Raw genomic sequence first — 18,448 nt, 5'->3', positions numbered from 1 at the left:
GGTTCAACGAATACCACTGGAGTTCTAGGAATAGCTACTGTGGTGGTAGGTAAAGAGATGTGGAAATATGGGGGAAGCAGTAGAAGGAACAGTCTGAGACATGTTGGACAAGGGAAAGGGTGGGAGCCTCCATAAGAAATGGATCTGGCATTTTGGACCTTTTAGCTTATTAAATAAAAATTGGTAAAGTATATAATAGAGCTGTAATTCCATTAAGGGGATCTGGTGATGTCATAAAAACACTGAAAACCTAAAACAGAATTATGGCAGCATAATCCTAAATTTGGCTGTTTTATAACCAGTTGAACTGATCTTCCGCATGGCTTCTTCCCTGTTGTTCTGCCCCCTCTTGCTTCTTTCCTGCTGCTCACTCCCTACCTTCTCTTCTCTATATTACCTCTGGGCCTGCTTTGTCCAAAACTCTACTTTAGTGAGTTATGTAGGTCATGCCAAACAAATGCCAGTAGTACCATCACATTATGTCACACTATGATATATATGATATAGAAAAACTCATAGGAATTTATTTAAAATTTTTGTAGTGGGTTTGGTTTTCCCTCTTCACCTGCAAACCCGGTGTTCTTTAGTTGTCATGAGTCTAACTGTATGTGGCTTGGAGAGAGCCATGAAAACCTCTTGCAATGATATAAAATAGCAATGTATACATAAAAATGTCACTAACATAAAGTCTATTTTAGACCATTCCTGGGCTGGAAGTGATTGCTGGTTCCCTTTGGAAAGTTCGGGAAACTCTCTTTCCAATTATATAAAGCAGCTGTGTCTAGCCCAGCAGGGTAGCAAGAAGTCATATTGTAAAGCTGTGACATTTTTAGAAAACTCTTACTGTCCTAGGTTAGAATTTTGCTAATAGTGAATATGTAATTTGGGTAAAAGAGGGGAATTTTGCACATTTTGGGAAGAAAAGGAAATATTTATGTAACAAGTAGATTTAAAAAACAAACTGCAAAACCTGGCAGCTATTTGAAGTCGCTGTAGAGTTTGGACTATTAAAATAATTCCGCGAAGATGGATTAGTGGGCAGAGAGCCAGTAAAGTGATCAAAAGCGCATGATAAATTCATTTATCATGTGGCTCTGCAGTTTGTTGAACGTATATGTCCATATAATGGTGGGTGTATGTATAATACATAGACATTTTGTTTGATTAAGAAAACATATGGAACCACCTTTTTAAAAGAAACATTTTCTTTATTATCTTTTTTTTTTTTTAGGTCCAACGTAAGATACTAGAGAAGGAGATGAGCAGTCTTGGTCTTGACATGGCTGGTAAAGATGAAGTAAGACTTTTGCTAATTAAGTATTACAAATGTATGTTTGAAGAGTGAGGGTTTGAAAGTCCCATTGGAGTTGTGTGCTGAACTCCTTTTGGATGCCTTTGAAAATCCCCCTAAAATGTCAGTTACCTCTACAGTTGATAAACTGAGTGAACCGGACCATTAATTCATGTGTGGACATGCAGAACTTCTGTTGTTGCTTTATCTGGCTTGATTGATCTCTACTGTTAGACCATGCTAGTTACCTAGAAAAGATTTCTTTGCCATCTTTTTTCAGAATGATATGCTTGTATCGGCACCGCTGTCTTATATTAGAACACCTCATATTGATTTGGTTGGGATTTCAGCTCTCCAGAATAAGCTTAACGTACAAGAGTCTACTTTGGGGATACAGAATTAAAGAGCAACAATTTTTAGTATTTTTAATTTTTGAGGACAAAATATTTATTAGGATAAATGCCCATTAAAAATGTGGCTTAAAGACAGTGACAGATTGAGCAGGCTAATCATACATCAGCACCATAAATTACTGTTTTTTAAGTGAGTCAAGGTGGGTGAGGTAATATCTTTCATTGGATCACTGTGTGTTGGGGAAAGAAGACACGCTTTCAGGCATACACAGAGCTCTTCTTCAGGCATGACTTTAAGTGCCTGACTAGCACTTAGCAGGTAATGCAGTCGTGGAGTAAATTGTCCATCCCTGGATTTTGGGGGCCACCTTATTTTATCACAAGATCCCAGCACTCCTTTTTATACTCCTAATATAGCACAACCATATACAGAGGTCTCAGGTAAGACTCAAAGTCTTCAGATAATGAGGGGCTGAGATGTTAGGAATAATAAGTGGTGCCACTATACATTTCAAGTAAATGCTCATGGTCTGCAGATCTTGGAATCCAGGTTTATTTAGGAGCCATACTTCCCACAGGCCTGATATCTCAGCCAGACTCTATAGAGGAAGGAGCCTTTCTATAGAGGAAGACTGGTGTGGAGCGATGCTGGTTGTCGTGACTTTGAAGCCTTTTAGTGCTTTATCATATAAAGCTACTGGTAGCTACCTTAGTCTGGGTTTCTCTACGGTGTAAAGTTTATTTTTGTTTGTTTTTGCTGAGCTGCTGCAATCTTTATTATCTGTTCACTTTTCTGAATATTTTTGAAGTCATCTACCTCAAAAGTCTGGCGCAAAAAGATAGACACTGTAGTATTTTAGGGGAATCAGTATGAGAATGTTGAATGAGTGATACTAAGTGCATTTTGGTGATGTTTTGCATAAGAATTGTTGGAAATACAGCAGAGAGCTTTGATCCACAGTGGACTTAAGGACTTTATCCAATGGTCTTTAGCTTAACGAGGAAGAGCCAAGAGTGCTGTATCACAGGAAGCCACAGGATGTCTTTTTACAGGGATTTTTAAATTACTCTATTTGAAATAGACAATAGCAACTCTACTGATTACTTTGTGAATTTCAGGCACATTACGTGGTCCAAGCAAGAAGATCCAGGAGTGTTACTAGGAAACGTAAACGTGAAGAATCTGAACCCCCTAAGTCTGCAGCACGCAGTCGCAGTTCCTCTCGCACACCACGTGACACTTCTGGTCTGCGAGATGCAAAGGTTTGTTTCAGTTCATTAACGTTATCTAAACTTTACAGTAACTGCTACAGTACATGGTCATATTTACAGATATTTTTAATAGAATATAGATGAGGATTTACTATTTGTACAAAGTTTCAAATGATCTTCAATGAAACTTTGCTCTGATCTCTTCAGTATATATTTTGTGGAGGGGATATGTCTGCTCTTCATGATTTAAAATCAGATATTGATCGGATTCCTTATGCACACTGAAAAATGACAACATATAAAGTAAAATGTAGTAATACAAAATGTTTAAAAATGTCTTTCACAAAACACACTTGGTAACACTCAGAATTTAATAAATTTATTTTTAGGCAGCTGAGAAGGAAAGGCAATCTAAATTGAAATGGAATTCATTATTAACGTCACACATCTCATAATCTGACACTTAAATCCTGTGTCTAAATGTTTAGATGCCCAAAGATCTCATTAGATCACTCTTAATATATTTGGAAATAAATAGGATGCTAGTCTGAGTTCTTCTCATTGAAGGAATTTCTAACTGAACTGACTTTGTTTGGAAAGGAGATTTGTTTCCCCTTTGTCACTTTTTCTTACCTGTGGCCTTGAAAACCCTCTCTTTGTCTCTAACTGCGGAGATGATGGTTTGTGCTTGGCCTTGGTTTTGATATCTACTTCCCGACATTCTGCAATTTGGGTTTGCTAGACTTTTAAATAGAATTTTGTTCAAGTTTCTTGTTGAGGAGAAGAAAGAATGAATGAATCTCTCTTAAATGTTTGTTTCTGTTTCATATAGATGGTGAAGAAGGTTAAGACTATCATGAAGAATTCTCAAAAGAAAATGAATCGCTTGGGCAAGAAAGGAGAGGCAGACAGGCATGTGTTTGACCTTAAACCCAAACATTTACTGTCTGGCAAAAGAAAATCTGGTACAACACAGAGAAGATAAAAACATTTTTCTGAATCAAAACTACTTTGCTGTCCTGTTTGTTTTTTTCCTAATAAAATGTAGATTGTATAATCTGGAAACAAAAAATAATCAAAGAAATTCAGAAATCTTTCCTTGGTAACTGTTTAGATTTAAATGTACAGAGGGAGAGTTTGACATTTTGGTTCCATAGGCCAAAGTGGGTTAGTAAGGCCATGGAAACTGATCTGACTATCACCACTAGAACCAGAGTTTTGAATGGACATCAGATTGGCATCAGTCCAGATGAACCGTCTGAATGACTACAGAAGTTGAGGGTATTAAACCCAAATGGACTTGGGATGTTGTCATAAGAACTGTAACCATAACGAGAAACTTTACATTAGCATGGCCAGTTAGAACGGCCTTAAGGATATTTTACATCCCAGTGGTTCCAAAAAATACATTGCCAATAACAAAATAACAGTAATATTTAGCATTATGCCACATGCACAGTATTACAAATAGCTTGTTATATAAGATTACATACTTATTCAGCACATGCAAAGCTGGAGACTTTAATAGTATCTTAAATTTTAAAAAAATCCAGTGCTTTAGAGCACTTACATTTTTTTTAATCATGATTGAAACATTTGCTTGTTTCTGAACCTAATTTGCATATGACCTGTTATAAATGAAAAATAGGCAAGAGTATATGTTCTTTAGTAAATCAATAGGCTGTGTTATCTTTGTTCTCAGCTCAGAAGGAGCTTGTTTCATCCATTGGGTTAGGGCATTTAATTTAATTTACACTGCAACATAGAAGTATTTTTTTAAAATGAGTTACTTTTTGCAGTAATAGAGGTAAAACAAACCATAAAAGACTTCGTGTTGGGGAGTGTGTGCTTAGACTTTCCAAACTATAGAGGAGCACAGCACTAATTCTCTACAACCCTAAAATAAAATAGCAAGTATAATTTCTTCTGGCACTGGGAAAACTGTTGATGGTCAGAAGGGCTGAGTGATACTGGCTATCTCTGTCTGACAACCAAGCCCGTCTTCCCTGCCACATCCCCTAACACACATGGTAGCCTCATTATGTATAGTATAAAGAAAAATGTGGATGTTAAAACCTCCAGCACTAGTATAAGGAAATATTTTGGCATAAGAATTTGATTAAAATGTGTATAATAATTTAAAACTTGCAAGAGTATAATGTTTAGAAAGGGGAGACTAGAACTTTGCCTTTTACACCTTGGCCAAAATCAGGGCAAATTTAGCTATAGTACTTTTCTTTGACATGTTGAAACTTTGGTCTTTGGCTTTCAGTATTTGTTCCAGACAAGATGTACTCTCCCAATTGCTGAATCTATTTTTTATGCCAAAGAGATAATCTTGTCTTTAAGTAGTTGGCAGTGCCTTTCATCCCTTCATTTGAATTGGGTGGGAACTCTGTTGCATGAGTGGGATGTATTTTTTTAATCTATTTGTTTAATGAATCGAGTAAGCAGCATGCACTTTCCATTATTGAACTGTTTTTATAGTTAGTTTATTGTAACATCCCTCTACTATGGAGTAGAATGGTCTTCCCCATCTTTGGTTTCATTCTGATAATCAGACTTTGTGTAATATCTTCAAAAGCAGTTAATAGGACAGTTTTAGTGAAATATTTCTTTAGTTTAAGGGGGTATTCAGTGAAATGTCTCTAGATGTACACAAATGCAATTTCAGCAGATGTCCTCTCCACTGATACTTCAGTTCCTGTTTTAATGTTAAAGAACATGATTAGCTTTCACTGACAATACAGTAGTGAAGCACTAGTTGTGGTGGTTTGTACTGTTGAATTTCTTCCCCATTTTTTAATGTTAGTGAGACAAGTTGTGCGTTAAACATATTCCCTTCATTTCTGAAAAGCAACAGATTTTTTGGCGGCTATGTTAATATAGTACTTCCCTAGAAGTGCAGGTTATTGTAAATTGAGTTTAGTTTTGTTTATATAAAAAAGCATTTAAGCTGTTTTTGTAACAAAAGCACTGACCTGTGTTAAGATTAGTGGTTGTCTTGGGAATTTGTCGTCTTGCCAATGCTTTGGCAAAACTTCAGATTGGGTAGTGTAACTGGCAATTGCATACTGTCACTACTTTTTCTCCTGGAGTGGTTGCCAGCAGTTTTACCCAATGTGACTGTCAGGGTCCGAGAGAGAAAAGACATAGGGATAACTCGTGAAATTTTATTTTCTTATGCTCCTACAATTACACTGACTTCATTGAAGCAGAATGGATTTTACAGAAGGCAGAATTTAACGTTCAGTTCTCAATGCTATTAGAGCTCTTACACTTAAGTTGTCTCAATTCAGATCCCACTGAGCAAAAAAGCTTATCTTCTAGTTTTGGTCTGAATAAACAATATTTTAGTTCATATGCTTTTAATATACACATCTTTACAGGAACATGTACTACATATTTAAAGGCAGGCCTTCAGGGTAAATGTTTGGCTTAATTTCACTATCTGCTCAGATTGTTACCTAACTTGAGCAGAGCAGGCTCTATTTTAGTGTACAGTATCAGCCAAAACAGCTCTCCTTTGAACCTCTCAATAATTCAAATCATAAGTGTTTTGATATTCCACCATGATCTGCTTGTATGAACTGTAGGCTCAATTTCAGGGGGGTTGCAGTTCCATTTTGGTGCCCACAATGTAAATTGAAGGGGGAAAGGGAGGAAACTAAAGAACCAGGAAAACAGTTGCCTAAAATTAGAAGTGAAGAACAGTGCCAATGGTGGCTTGACCCAAAACACAACTACTCTCAAAGGCTCATGTAGAGGACAATGTTTATTTTTGTCATCAGAGGAATTTTAGAAATGATGCTACCTAATCCTCTACAACACTTCAAGGCTGCTCGACTAAAGATAAGGGGGAAGATGTCATGGGGTCACAAGGTGTTACCTTTTTCTTGAAAGGTTTAGTTAAAGGTAATACTGCTTTCTGATTCTAATGGAGAACCCACAACCCAGTTTTACTGTCTTTCACTGTACAAGACTCCCATCACACCACCAATAATAATTTTAAGTGCATTTAAGTTCAGAGAACTTAGTGAATTACCACGGTTCTTATATTTGCATTCTAACAATGGTTAAGCTGCACTTCTTTCTGTGATCCTAAATGTCCTTTTAAGGACTGCAGTTAACAGCCTTGTCATTCACTTTTTTTAGGCAAGAACAAACAGATTTCCATTGTAGTTGCCCTATATGAAAACATCTAAGTTGAAATTCCATTTTCTGCTTTAGAATACCAATAAAATATTAAACTTAGTGGAAGTCTTCAGTGATATTTGTATTCTACTTGAAACTTATACAAAAGAGCAGAGGAACCAGTCACTCCAGGTGATTTTCATGTTACATACCCATGCGTTTGTGTAACTTACATTTTCAGAAGTTGTAATGAGAATTTAAAGTATTACTGAGACTGACATAGTTGTGAAGTTTGATTTGTTTACTTTGTGCATTTGATGGCATTTCCCTAGTAAATCAGTTTTTTCCTTGATGAAAAATCTTAAAGGCAACAGAGGAATCAACAAGCCATAGTTTTTTTTATAAAAGATGCTAGTTAAACGGTGTCCTTGAACTAGTATAAATACACGTTGACAAAATTCCTTTAGCCTATCTGCCTCCATAAACTGAGTTTGGAAGATGTGTCAGATTAATTGTAAGTGGCTGGGTGTCTACATCAGAAGTGGCACATATCTACCGTCACAGTGGAGACTGAACTGAATGGAGGTTTCAGAGTAGCAGCCATGTTAGTCTATTCACAAAAAGAAAAGGAGTACTTGGGGCACCTTAGAGACTAACACATTTATTTGAGCATAAGCTTTCGTGAGCTACGTGCATCCGATGAAGTGAGCTGTAGCTCACGAAAGCTTATGCTCAAATAAATTTGTTAGACTCCAAGGTGCTACAAGTACTCCTTTTCTTTGAACTAACTGTAGTTAGAGACTGGATTATCCTCCATGCATTAGAGAGCATCACTCCCAGTCAGGTTATAGGCACTGCATGGAAAGGCAATGCAGGGAAGCTTACTTTGCTGTTGCTTATTTGTTTATCTGATAAGCCTCATTAAATGTATTTCAGTGCCCCTCAAAATAAAGGTTTACAATTTCTTTTCTAAACAGGCTTTCTATCTTAGTATTCATTAAGCCCCAAACAAGTTCATACTATACCTACTGTTACTTACTTATAGTCATCAAGGTTGGCTTTACACTCAAAACTTTTTTCAGTACTTGGGTAACACCACAGCTTGCCTGCTCTGAAAAGATGACTTAAGTTACCCATGCTGTCAGGCCAGCACTGTTGTTCAACTGTAAATTAACACAAAAACCCACAACCCAACAGCCTTGCCTGCCCCGTCAAAAAAACACAAAAAACCCAGCCCAACTGCCACAACATCACTATGCATAGGAACAGACATTCCTACAATAGGTACTGCTGATGTACCATTTTTGTCAGTATTCAAAACCTTAAGAATTAAAAGTTACCTTACTGCTATTAAGACAGCATCCCACTGTTATCCCTCACCACTACATTCACTTAGAGCTTTTTACATTCTGTGTATTTTTTCATGATCCACAAATCTATTTAAATTATGTAGGTTATCCCACCATTTAAAAAGAAAAGTCTCTGCAATTAATTTGAACCATGGAGTAATCTTGATTTCATTTTTTGATGCTTTTTCCAAGAGTTGTTTTAGTTCTTCCTGTGTCACGTAACAGTAGCTTTTGATCTCATTCGGATCAGGATTCAGTGTTACATTCTTCCGCACAAACAAGATGTAATCAATTTCATGTTCTCCCCAGATCCCATCAGAGCGGGCCTTGTAGTGAATTCGTGTTAGATAGGAGATTTCTTCTGGAGTTACCTAAAACCAAAATCCTTAATTAACTAATCAGCAGTAAGAGATAGGGAGATACAGGCAAGATATTTTAATTAATATATTTTGGAAGTGGAAAAAACAAGACCGTTATGCATCACCTTTCTGAAGGGACACTGTCAGTTTAAAAGACACTCCAACATACATTTTTGGTCTGGAAAAAAGTTTGAAGCTTATTTTTAATACACAGAGGGAAAAAAAACACTTTTTGTCCAACTTGGTGCATGTGACAGTACTCCTGTTGAGTTGGCTTCATTGTTTCCCTATACACCAGTATGCTTTCTGGTTTTGTGTGGGTTTTTCTACATGGAAACAGAAGAAACATTTTTTAAATAGTGAAGTAATTATAAAAAAAACTCAACACTGCCAGGGGACTCGGGCAGGTATCCTACTTGTTACCCCTTTCAACTTTCATAATTGACTAGGTACAGACTAGGTACCCCTCATTGCCAATTTGTATTTTTAAAATCATTGTAATATTGTTGTCCAACTTTTTAAGGCTGGTGATTAAATGTCCTTTCCCATGTTAGTAAACAGAGGATTTAAACTGAAACGAAGTCTTACTTTGCACAATGTTATTTATTCTTTGCCTTATATTTAGGTTGAAGGAAGAAGTACTCTTGAAGGATCCTTTTTTTTTTTTGCGAACAATTTATTTTATTGCTCTGGTACTGTATCAAGGATTAAAGTATTTGGGTCCAGTTATGGGAGAGAGAGAGAACAGGATATTTTTCAACAAGTACCTCACAAACTTGTGTTCATTGTAGAATATAAAACACACCAAAGGCAGCTAACAGTCAGTTGGGTTTCTTGGCAATGACTGTTAATTTACAGTAACTTACAATAGATGGCAATATTTATTTCAGATTCTTGTAAATAATTTTGATTTTAACACTGTATTTGGAATCTTATGTCTCTACTTTATGCGCTGCCTTCCAGGATCCTTTAGTAGGCAGTTGGACAAGACTTTTAGAATCTGGAAGACACTTGTGCCAGTTGACTCACCAATATTTACATCTATTCCCTAAGCAACTGGACCTACAAGATTAAACAGTTTAATTCCTCTTCAGTGTAAGCTTTTGATTACAAATCCTAGCAGGTAGTTACTTTGTGCCAAATTCAAAAGTTTACTGTTCAACAATTTTTCTTCAGGTAAATTATTAATCTGTAGCGACACACTGTTACCTGTTCCAGAGGAATTCCTAACTCTGCTCTTAATCGCCTCTGTGCTGCTCTCCGAACACCATGGGCATTATTTTCTTCCAGTTCTAGTGGGGTGCTTAGTGGATGGCTGCAGCAAGTGTTGGTAAAACAATCTGTAAAAAGTTTGTGTACAGTCAATATTCAGAACAGCAAAATACATTGCGGAAATCTAGCATAGAACAGCTGCATCACCAGTCCGTTTGTTTTTTTAAAAAGATGTCTAAACACCCTCCACTTTAAAGCTTGAGCATTCTTTCCTACTCCCTTTGTTTGTGTTTGAGAAAAAACAGAAACAGAAATATTTGATTAGGGGAAATCTAACAGAAGTTAAAATTAACCTAACTTTGCATGTTAGTGCCTTATTTGTGCTGCATTATCACCTTGGATAACAAATGCTGTCCCCCCAGAGGATCTCATCTAGTGTTGCAAGATCAGCTGGCAAAACCCTCTGCATTGTTTATCCTGTAGACTTTACCTGGAGTGTCTAAAAGTTTGATTAACAACATGCTAGCCTGCTGCACACTAAGTATCCATGTGGACCCTGCTGCCACACACTGCCCCAGAGCGTTTTAATCTACTCCAGTTTCAAAATGGGGTAGATCAAGGTGCACCAGGGTCCATATACATACTTAACCCATGGCAGGAGTAGCTTCAAACCCTAGCTTGCTACAAACTTAGCAGTTGCATAGACAAGCCCTTAGATTGGTAGAAAAGAGCACCCACCCACTGCACTGAATGTTTTCACATTAATTACAGATATTGTAGCATGGTAAATGCTGCTTGGTGACCAAACCAGTCTAAATAATCATTAAAACCCAGGTGCAAAGCACTTAAACATATGTTTAAATCCTACTGACCTGAATGGGATTTAAAGCACATGCCTGACTGCTTTGACTGAAGCAGCAGTCTCATAATACAATGAGATTTTTCTGGAGCAGACAAGATTTAGACATTTTCAAGTCTAAGATGAGTTTCACAGTTCTAAATGGAAACAGGCATATTTAGATTTCTCTGTAAGTTGTCTTGCCTATTGTTTTGACATTAAGAAAGAACTAGAGGGTGAGAAAAAAGACCAAAGCATGAAAGGATAAAAAGAGGGAGGTTGCAGGTGGCTGTGACGCTGGCAGGCCAGGTGCCAGCTCTTGCCAAAGCTCCAGGCATTAGCTAAAAACTGACAAACTCATAGCTATACAGACCGGACCATCTCACTTATGTGTTAGTGTTGCTTAAAATCAGTATTAGTTTTCTAAGACTGTATTTAGTGCTTGCACCAAGGTTAGTCTATTTTTTTTTCCAAGGTCCAAATTTCACGGTCAAGGTTCAGACTACAAAGAAACATTTTTCACACCACAGTAACAATAAGTAGCAAATAAACAAATTTTGTGGTCCATTCAAAAGTGTCTGATAGTCTGGATTTGGCCCACGGTCCGCCTATTGATTACCCCAGGCTTAGACTCTATAGTATGTTTGTTAGTTGCTGCATGCATTCATTTTATTTGTAATGTCTATTTCATGCTGTAAGGAAATATATAAGTTGTGCTTTATAACTTTGAAAATATTTGCTCTAAATTTGAACTCCGATGGGAAGAGTGTCTCCTGCCCACTCAGAATAACCATCAAAATCAGATGGGACATCAAGGAACAGTGCAATACAAAGGATTGGTGAAGAGTCCTATCACACCTTGGAAATGCTACATGCAAGGACACTCATCCTATGGAACTGGAGGCTGAATGAAGGAAATAAAACGAAGACTTAACAAAATTTTCCATCTCTTTGCTGTTTGAACTCTCACAGGGCCAGAAACCCCCAGGAGTTACACCTGGATCCACCCTGAAAGATACTTTAAAATTGATAGATCACTACAACTCTGTCACTCTTAGGACTTAGATTGCAACTCATTTGCATACATATGTTGGCTTGCTTTAACCTGCCAATAACGCTTATTTCTTTTTCCCAGTTCATAAACCTTTAGTTAATTTGTTACAGAACTGCCTTCAGGTAAGAAATCTGATGAGGTTCAACAAGGACAAGTGCAGAGTCCTGCACTTAGGACGGAAGAATCCCATGCACCACTACAGACTAGGGACCGAATGGCTCGGCAGCAGTTCTGCAGAAAAGGACCTAGGGGTGACAGTGGACGAGAAGCTGGATATGAGTCAACAGTGTGCCCTTGTTGCCAAGAAGGCCAATGGCATTTTGGGATGTATAAGTAGGGGCATTGCCAGCAGATCGAGAGACGTGATCGTTCCCCTCTATTCGACATTGGTGAGGCCTCATCTGGAGTACTGTGTCCAGTTTTGGGCCCCACACTACAAGAAGGATGTGGAAAAATTGGGAAGCATCCAGTGGAGGTCAACAAAAATGATTAGGGGTCTGGAACACATGACTTATGAGGAGAGGCTGAGGGAACTGGGATTGTTTAGTCTGTGGAAGAGAAGAATGAGGGGGGATTTGATAGCTGCTTTCAACTACCTGAAAGGGGGTTCCAAAGAGGATGGATCTAGACTGTTCTCAGTGGTAGCTGATGACAGAACAAGGAGTAATGGTCTCAAGTTGCAGTGGGGGAGGTTTAGGCTGGATATTAGGAAAAGCTTTTTCACTAGGAGGGTGGTGAAACACTGGAATGCATTACCTAGGGAGGTGGTGGAATCTCCTTCCTTAGATATTTTTAAGGTCAGGCTTGACAAAGGCCTGGCTGGGATGATTTAGTTGGGGATTGGTCCTGCTTTGAGCAGGGGGTTGGACTAGATGACCTCCTGAGGTCCCTTCCAACCCTGACATTCTATGATTCTATATTCTATTGTCTTTGACATGAGATCTAAAGTACCAGTTGATCTGGGGTAAGTGACTGGCTTCTTGGAACTGGGAGCAACCTGAATATTTTGGTGTAAGTGACCATTTATCACTAAGTCCAGCTTGCCTGGACAGCAAGATAGACTGGAGAGTCTAAGGGGACTGTGACTCCATGGAAACACTGATAGATACAGTGATCTAGGAGTTCACTTGTGTTACTGGCTTGGTGAAATCTAATTATAGTACATACCAACAGTCTGGGGTGTCCGTTCTGTTTTTGACAATCTGCCCTGAGATATTCACACTCAGTTCGGAGCCTCTCTAGACCGTGCGATAGGGGCACAGTACCTTTTGATCAAAAGCAGTATTTCTGCTACCTTATGAGGGGGGTGGAAAGAGAACCACTAAAACAGCGGCGTCAAGTAAAAGGAGTCAGTTTTCAGATTCAACTCAGGATCGTCTTCCAACAGCTAAATATTTTTTTTCCTGAGAAACTTCAGTTGCACTTCTTTCCAAGTGGAATCTAAAGGATCAAATTCCATTTGCACAGGTAGTTGCATGACTTTCCCACTTTGTTTTCTAGCTCTTCTCTATTGAAAAAAGTTAGTTACAAGCACTCCCTGGACCTGCATAAACATGTCTGCACATGTCCTTGAACAAGCTCTCCCAACAGGTCTCTAAATCCATGCTATAATTATTCTCTAATGCAAGAAGCTGATGTGCCTATACATTGGCTTCATCCTCTGGAAAAGCCCAAAACTAATTAACTTTCTCTCCTCTCCCCAAGGAAACTGATCTTAAAGTCTGTAGAGGAAGTTATGGTGGGAAATGAAAGAGGGGCACAAACACAGCTTTTTACCTTAGCATGAAATGTTTACATACGAACCTGGAAAAGTGATTTTAGCATCTGATCTCTGCTGCAATAGCAACTTATCTTCTGTATTGAATAAAAAAACACTGAAAGCTCGGTGCAATAATCCTAAAACAGACATAAGAACATGAGTATTATTCTCTGATATACAAGATTAAAAAAGAACTGCAAGTACAAGAGCAAAGATCACGGAACCAGAATAGGTTCATCTTTGAAAGGTTTTTTTCCTCATTCTTATGTACTAGAAACTTTTCTTAAGAAGTGGAAAAAAAGAAACACTTTCGATTTTGTATTTTGACTTATGTTAAATGTTAGCTTTTCCTATTCCTACACATGCACAAATTTCTAAGTATCTGCTTCCAATATCTTATTGCAATTAAGCTCAATGTCTCTGAAGGAAGTTTATCTAAGGCATGTTTGGGCAAGTCACTACCGGGGCTTAGTCCTTATGTGAGATTTTATATCAGAGAGAGATAATGTAGAACAGGCTGTTAAAATCCCAAACTTTACTTTGGAAGGCATCCAGCTCTCAATAACGTGCATAGAATAAGTAGTAGAATGTAAAACCAGAACTTCCCCAAAAGTGTTAGCTCTCTGTCCTTCTCCAGGACAAGCTCCTTGTTACTGTGAGTACACAAAAGCAATCTGCAAACCTTACATGAAATACCATTTATTGGGCCACCAAAAATAAAAACGATAAGCATTCAAGAAGTATACAGACTCTGTTTCTAGTAGACACAAACCAGCATATAAGATTGAGACAAATTCCCTTTTAACTCCCCTCTGTGAAGTGGTTATATTTTGCCGTTTGAAAAAATAAACCTACTAAAATAAAAGTTCAAAGACTTTTATTTTGTTATAATATATCTATTTGCTTGTATTTTGTAAGTTAAAAAAAATCTAAGTGAGTCAAAAGCACCTTGCTAATGTTCACAGCCACATGTTCCTAGTACTATTATCTTTATTCTCCCTTCCTTATTGCCTCCAATTGTTTGTTGTTCCCACTGTAGCATCTTGCTTTAAAATTAGATTGTGAACTCTTCAAGGCCAAGTTTATGTTTATTTATATATATCACACAATTATTACCATGATTTCCTATCAATTTAAACTGTACCTTTATCAATGTTTTCATTCAGATGGCAGTTTTTCTTGGTATCTGCACCAATCTTCTTGTCATTTTCATCAATAAGGATACACATCTCTGCCAAAAGCTGCACCTGCTGCTCATCAAGATTATCTGTGTTTACTTCAGGCATAGCTGTGGTACTTCTCTTTCTACTGAAAACAGTGATAAAAAGAGACAATCACTTGATGAGACTGAGGGCCAGCAAATTTAGAAGAAGTTAGAATATTTCGCACATCACATGTTCAGCCTTCAGAATTTGCTGGCATAGGTGGTAGACTCTAATACAGTGGATAGTTTTACAATAAGTTATAGTTATTATTTTGTTTAGAGAAGGATAAGCAAACTTTATTCTGATAAATGTAAATGGATTGGCACAGAGATGAAGGTATTGGCTACCCCACAATATGTACTGTACTGCAATATTAGCTAGATGCTTTATGGATTTTTGTCACTCTTCTCTGAAAGAGCAGGTATTAGCCCTAGAAGGATGCTGGATCTCTGATCTGATATAGGAAATCCTGCATCATATGGTACAGATCAGCTTGCCCAAACCAGATTCTGTGAACTAATCATATGGCCTGGACCACATGTACATATATGTATGTGAAGGGGGCTCAGTTGCTTCCCAGATAGGAACTCCCAAGGACATGAAAGACAATGAGGCAATCTGGTAGATTCAAGGACTCAGTCTCCAACAAGTTACAAAGATTGTTTTGCCAAAGCTAGAGATTACCAGGTCAAAGGACTACAAATGGCTAAAAAGTGACATGACTCCTGCAAAGGAGGGTGGAGTTGCCAGACTGCCTAGGGCGGGGTGGCCAACCTGTGGCTCTGGAGCTACATGAAGCTCTTAAGAAGTTAAGATGCGGCTCCTTTTATAGGCACCGACTCCGGGGCTGGAGCTACAGGCGCCAACTTTCCAATGTGCCGGGGGTGCTCACTGCTCAACCCCTGGCCCTGCCACAGGCCCTGCCTCCACTCTGCCCCCTCCCCAGAGCCTGCCATGCCCTCACTCCTCCCCGGGAGGCGCTAGGAGGGAGGAGCTGATGGGGAGCTACTGACCTATTACTGTGGCTCTTTGGCAATGTACACTGGTAAATTCTGGCTCAGGTTGGCCACCCCTGGCTTGGGGGTTGTCAGTAAGCTCTGAGTAGGGAGACGAGCTGAGACAGAGAGAAGCTCAATGGAAGACACTATAAGAAGTCATATCTACCAGGGTCTCCATGCGAAAGATGGTTAAAAATCTGATAAGGTAAACATGTACAATTTTTTTTTATGAAATGCTTGATTTAAGGAGGTTGTTTGGTCACTGATTTACCACTGTCATTGCCCCACAGAGGGAACAGAATTGCAGTCTGGACATAAATCAGATCTGCTGAGATAATCACAGTTCATACACAGAAAAATGCAACCTAGGGCCCTGTCAGAGTGGGAGAATTGCATGATTCCACCCTGAGAGACACATGACAACTACAGGCCCGAAACCAAGAGGGTGCGTGCTCAGAGAGTACATCTACACTGTGATACAAAATAACTCACAGAACTGGGTCTTAGAGCCAAGGTCAGCTGAGTTAGTCTAATAGAAATTGAGCTGTGGGGCTAAAAATTCCAGTGTAGATGATCAGGCTTGGACTGGAGCCAGGGTTCTGAGACCACTATGAGATGTCTTATCGCAGTGTAGCAATAACGAGACAGAGCAGAGAGCAGGAGTCTGAGGTGCAATATGCCCAGAAATTAATATGAGGCAGTGGATTCTAAACAATTTTCTAATTAAATACCTTTTTCATCCTGTTTTTTTCCTGCGCCCAAAGTGCTGCACGATCTGCCCAAGATGTGATAAGTTTGTATAGAGACTTTACTAGTGCTACAAATCAATTTATACTTTTAAAAAAGGAATTAAAGTTAGTTATAGGTGATTTGTCTGCCCCTAAGGCTCCTACAAATGACTGAGGGTTTTACAGTCACCTTTTGCTATTTTAAAAAATTGTTTCATTTTTGCTTTGTGACAAACCCACACTACCGAGTGGAAAGAGTGATGATGACTAGACAATACCATCAAATGTATCAAGAAAATATTTTCCTTTAATCTCCCTCAGTTACAGGGACTCTTCAGTATTGCCAGCAACACTGAGAAGCTGGTCTCCGACTGAGGTATGATTTAAGATGACGGTGACAACAACCCTTAAGCGAGATCATCCAAATTCTCTATGAGAAGGTTGGTCCCACTGCAACAGTGCCAGCCTCACACACCAACCTACGCAATCACAAGAAAACACCCAGCACAGAAAGATACTCCTGGGGCCTCAGGCTGGGACCAGATGACGTGGATGAGGAGTTACAGCTAAGGAGAAGAAGATTCACCCGCACTAGAAAGAGCCGGGGTGTAAAAGGCCCTTCCACGCAAAATCCCCTCAACCCCACCTCCATCCCCCTAAGCCCCTGTTCCCCTGACACTCCCAACCCCACCCCAATCCCCAATATCACCCATCCTCCCTCCCCCTGACGCCCCATCCCCAATCCCAGAGAGCTCAGTAGCAGACCCTATAGGAAGTCAGATAAAGAGATTGGGAGACCTTGGTGTGAGACCCCCCCCCAACCCTGACACCCCCATCCTCCTAATTCCTGACACCCTCCGTTCCTGTCCCCCGGCAGCCCCACCACCATCCTGCTATCCCCGATACCCCCATCCTCCTGTCCCCCGACATCCTCCTGTCCCCCCGACATCCCCACCCCCATCCTCCTAACCCCCCCAACACCCCCACTCCTGTCCCCCCAACATCCCCTCATCCTCCTAACCCCCCCACTCCCCCACCGCATCTTCATATCCCCTGACACCCCCACTCCCGTCCCCCACAACATCCCCTCCCTGTATCCTCCTACCCCCTGACAGCCCCACCCTCCTGTCCCCTGACACCCCCACTCCCGTCCCCTGCAACATCCCCTCATCCTCCTAACCCCCCACTCCATCTTCATATCCCCTGACACCCCCACTCCCATCCCCTGCGACATCCCCACCCCGTAGCCTCCTACCCCCTGACACCCCCACCCTCCTGTCCCCTGACACCCCCACTCCCGTCCCCACATCATCCCCTCATCCTCCTAACCCCCCCACTCCCCCACCCCATCTTCATATCCCCTGACACCCCCACTCCCGTCCCCCACGACATCCCCTCATCCTCCTAACCCCCCCACTCCCCCACTCCATCTTCGTATCCCCTGACACCCCCACTACCGTCCCCTGCGACATCCCCTCATCCTCCTAACCCCCCCACTCCATCTTCGTATCCCCTGACACCCCCACTCCCGTCCCCTGCGACATCCCCACCCCGTAGCCTCCTACCCCCCGACACCCCCACCCTCCTGTCCCCTGACACCCCCACTCCCGTCCCCACATCGTCCCCTCATCCTCCTACCCCCCGCCTCCCCCGCATACTCTACTTCACCACCCCCCGTCCAGACCATGCCCAAGGTCTGCTCCCGTTAGCGTCCCGCCCCGCCACTCCGTTTCCATTACTCCCTCCCCCATCGCCCCCCCGGCCAGAGACGCTGCGGCAGGCGCCGCCGCTGCACTCACCCCGCGGGGCTGTCGGCCCGGGCCTCCTGTCCCAGCAGGCTCCCGGCGGGCAGTCGCGAGGCGTGAGAGCGCGCGGCGCCCCTGCCACCCACAGCCGCCACAAACCCGCACAGCGCGCGCCACATCGCCCGTCACCCCGCTCCCGCCAATAGCAGCA

At 40.6% G+C, this 18,448-nt stretch overlaps 2 protein-coding genes across 3 annotated transcripts in view; one reads left to right on the top strand and one right to left on the bottom strand.

Annotated features, from left to right (window-relative positions):
- The window catches only part of GTPBP4 (GTP binding protein 4), a 23,886-nt gene extending 16,445 nt beyond the window's left edge, over window positions 1–7,441 (top strand). The window contains exons 15-17 of the mRNA XM_074946243.1: window positions 1,232–1,297; window positions 2,764–2,907; window positions 3,689–7,441. Coding sequence (XP_074802344.1) covers window positions 1,232–1,297; window positions 2,764–2,907; window positions 3,689–3,841 — 363 coding nt within the window. The 3' untranslated portion in view covers window positions 3,842–7,441. The remainder of the gene's footprint in view (window positions 1–1,231; window positions 1,298–2,763; window positions 2,908–3,688) is intronic.
- IDI1 (isopentenyl-diphosphate delta isomerase 1) lies at window positions 3,062–18,448 on the bottom strand. 2 transcript variants are annotated; one of them, XM_074946244.1, is made up of 5 exons: window positions 18,292–18,448; window positions 14,706–14,869; window positions 13,606–13,698; window positions 9,908–10,038; window positions 3,062–8,710 (listed from the first exon to the last, which is right to left on the bottom strand). In XM_074946244.1, exons 1-5 carry the CDS (start codon window positions 18,414–18,416, stop codon window positions 8,393–8,395), a joined length of 831 nt encoding a protein of 276 aa, XP_074802345.1. In that variant the 5' UTR covers window positions 18,417–18,448; the 3' UTR covers window positions 3,062–8,392. The 2 variants fall into 2 exon arrangements, with proteins under 2 accessions (XP_074802345.1, XP_074802347.1); XM_074946246.1 differs by having other exon boundaries at window positions 14,706–14,866.

This window comes from Natator depressus, chromosome 2 (assembly GCF_965152275.1).
Source record: "Natator depressus isolate rNatDep1 chromosome 2, rNatDep2.hap1, whole genome shotgun sequence".
In the NCBI taxonomy this organism is placed as follows: Eukaryota; Metazoa; Chordata; order Testudines; family Cheloniidae; genus Natator; species Natator depressus.
Note: the sequence above shows the minus strand (reverse complement) of the source record. Positions and strands in the feature narration are given on the sequence as shown.

Bases quoted from the DNA above. Each gene is read 5' to 3' on its own strand.
- IDI1 (XM_074946244.1), bottom strand. From the start codon at position 18,416: ATGTGGCGCGCGCTGTGCGGGTTTGTGGCGGCTGTGGGTGGCAGGGGC. The intron at 14,870-18,291 runs GTGAGTGCAGCG...CACTGTTTTCAG, and splicing joins CGGGCCGACAGCCCCGCGGG to TAGAAAGAGAAGTACCACAG. The intron at 10,039-13,605 runs GTTCGTATGTAA...AACTTTTTACAG, and splicing joins TGCTAAAATCACTTTTCCAG to ATTGTTTTACCAACACTTGC.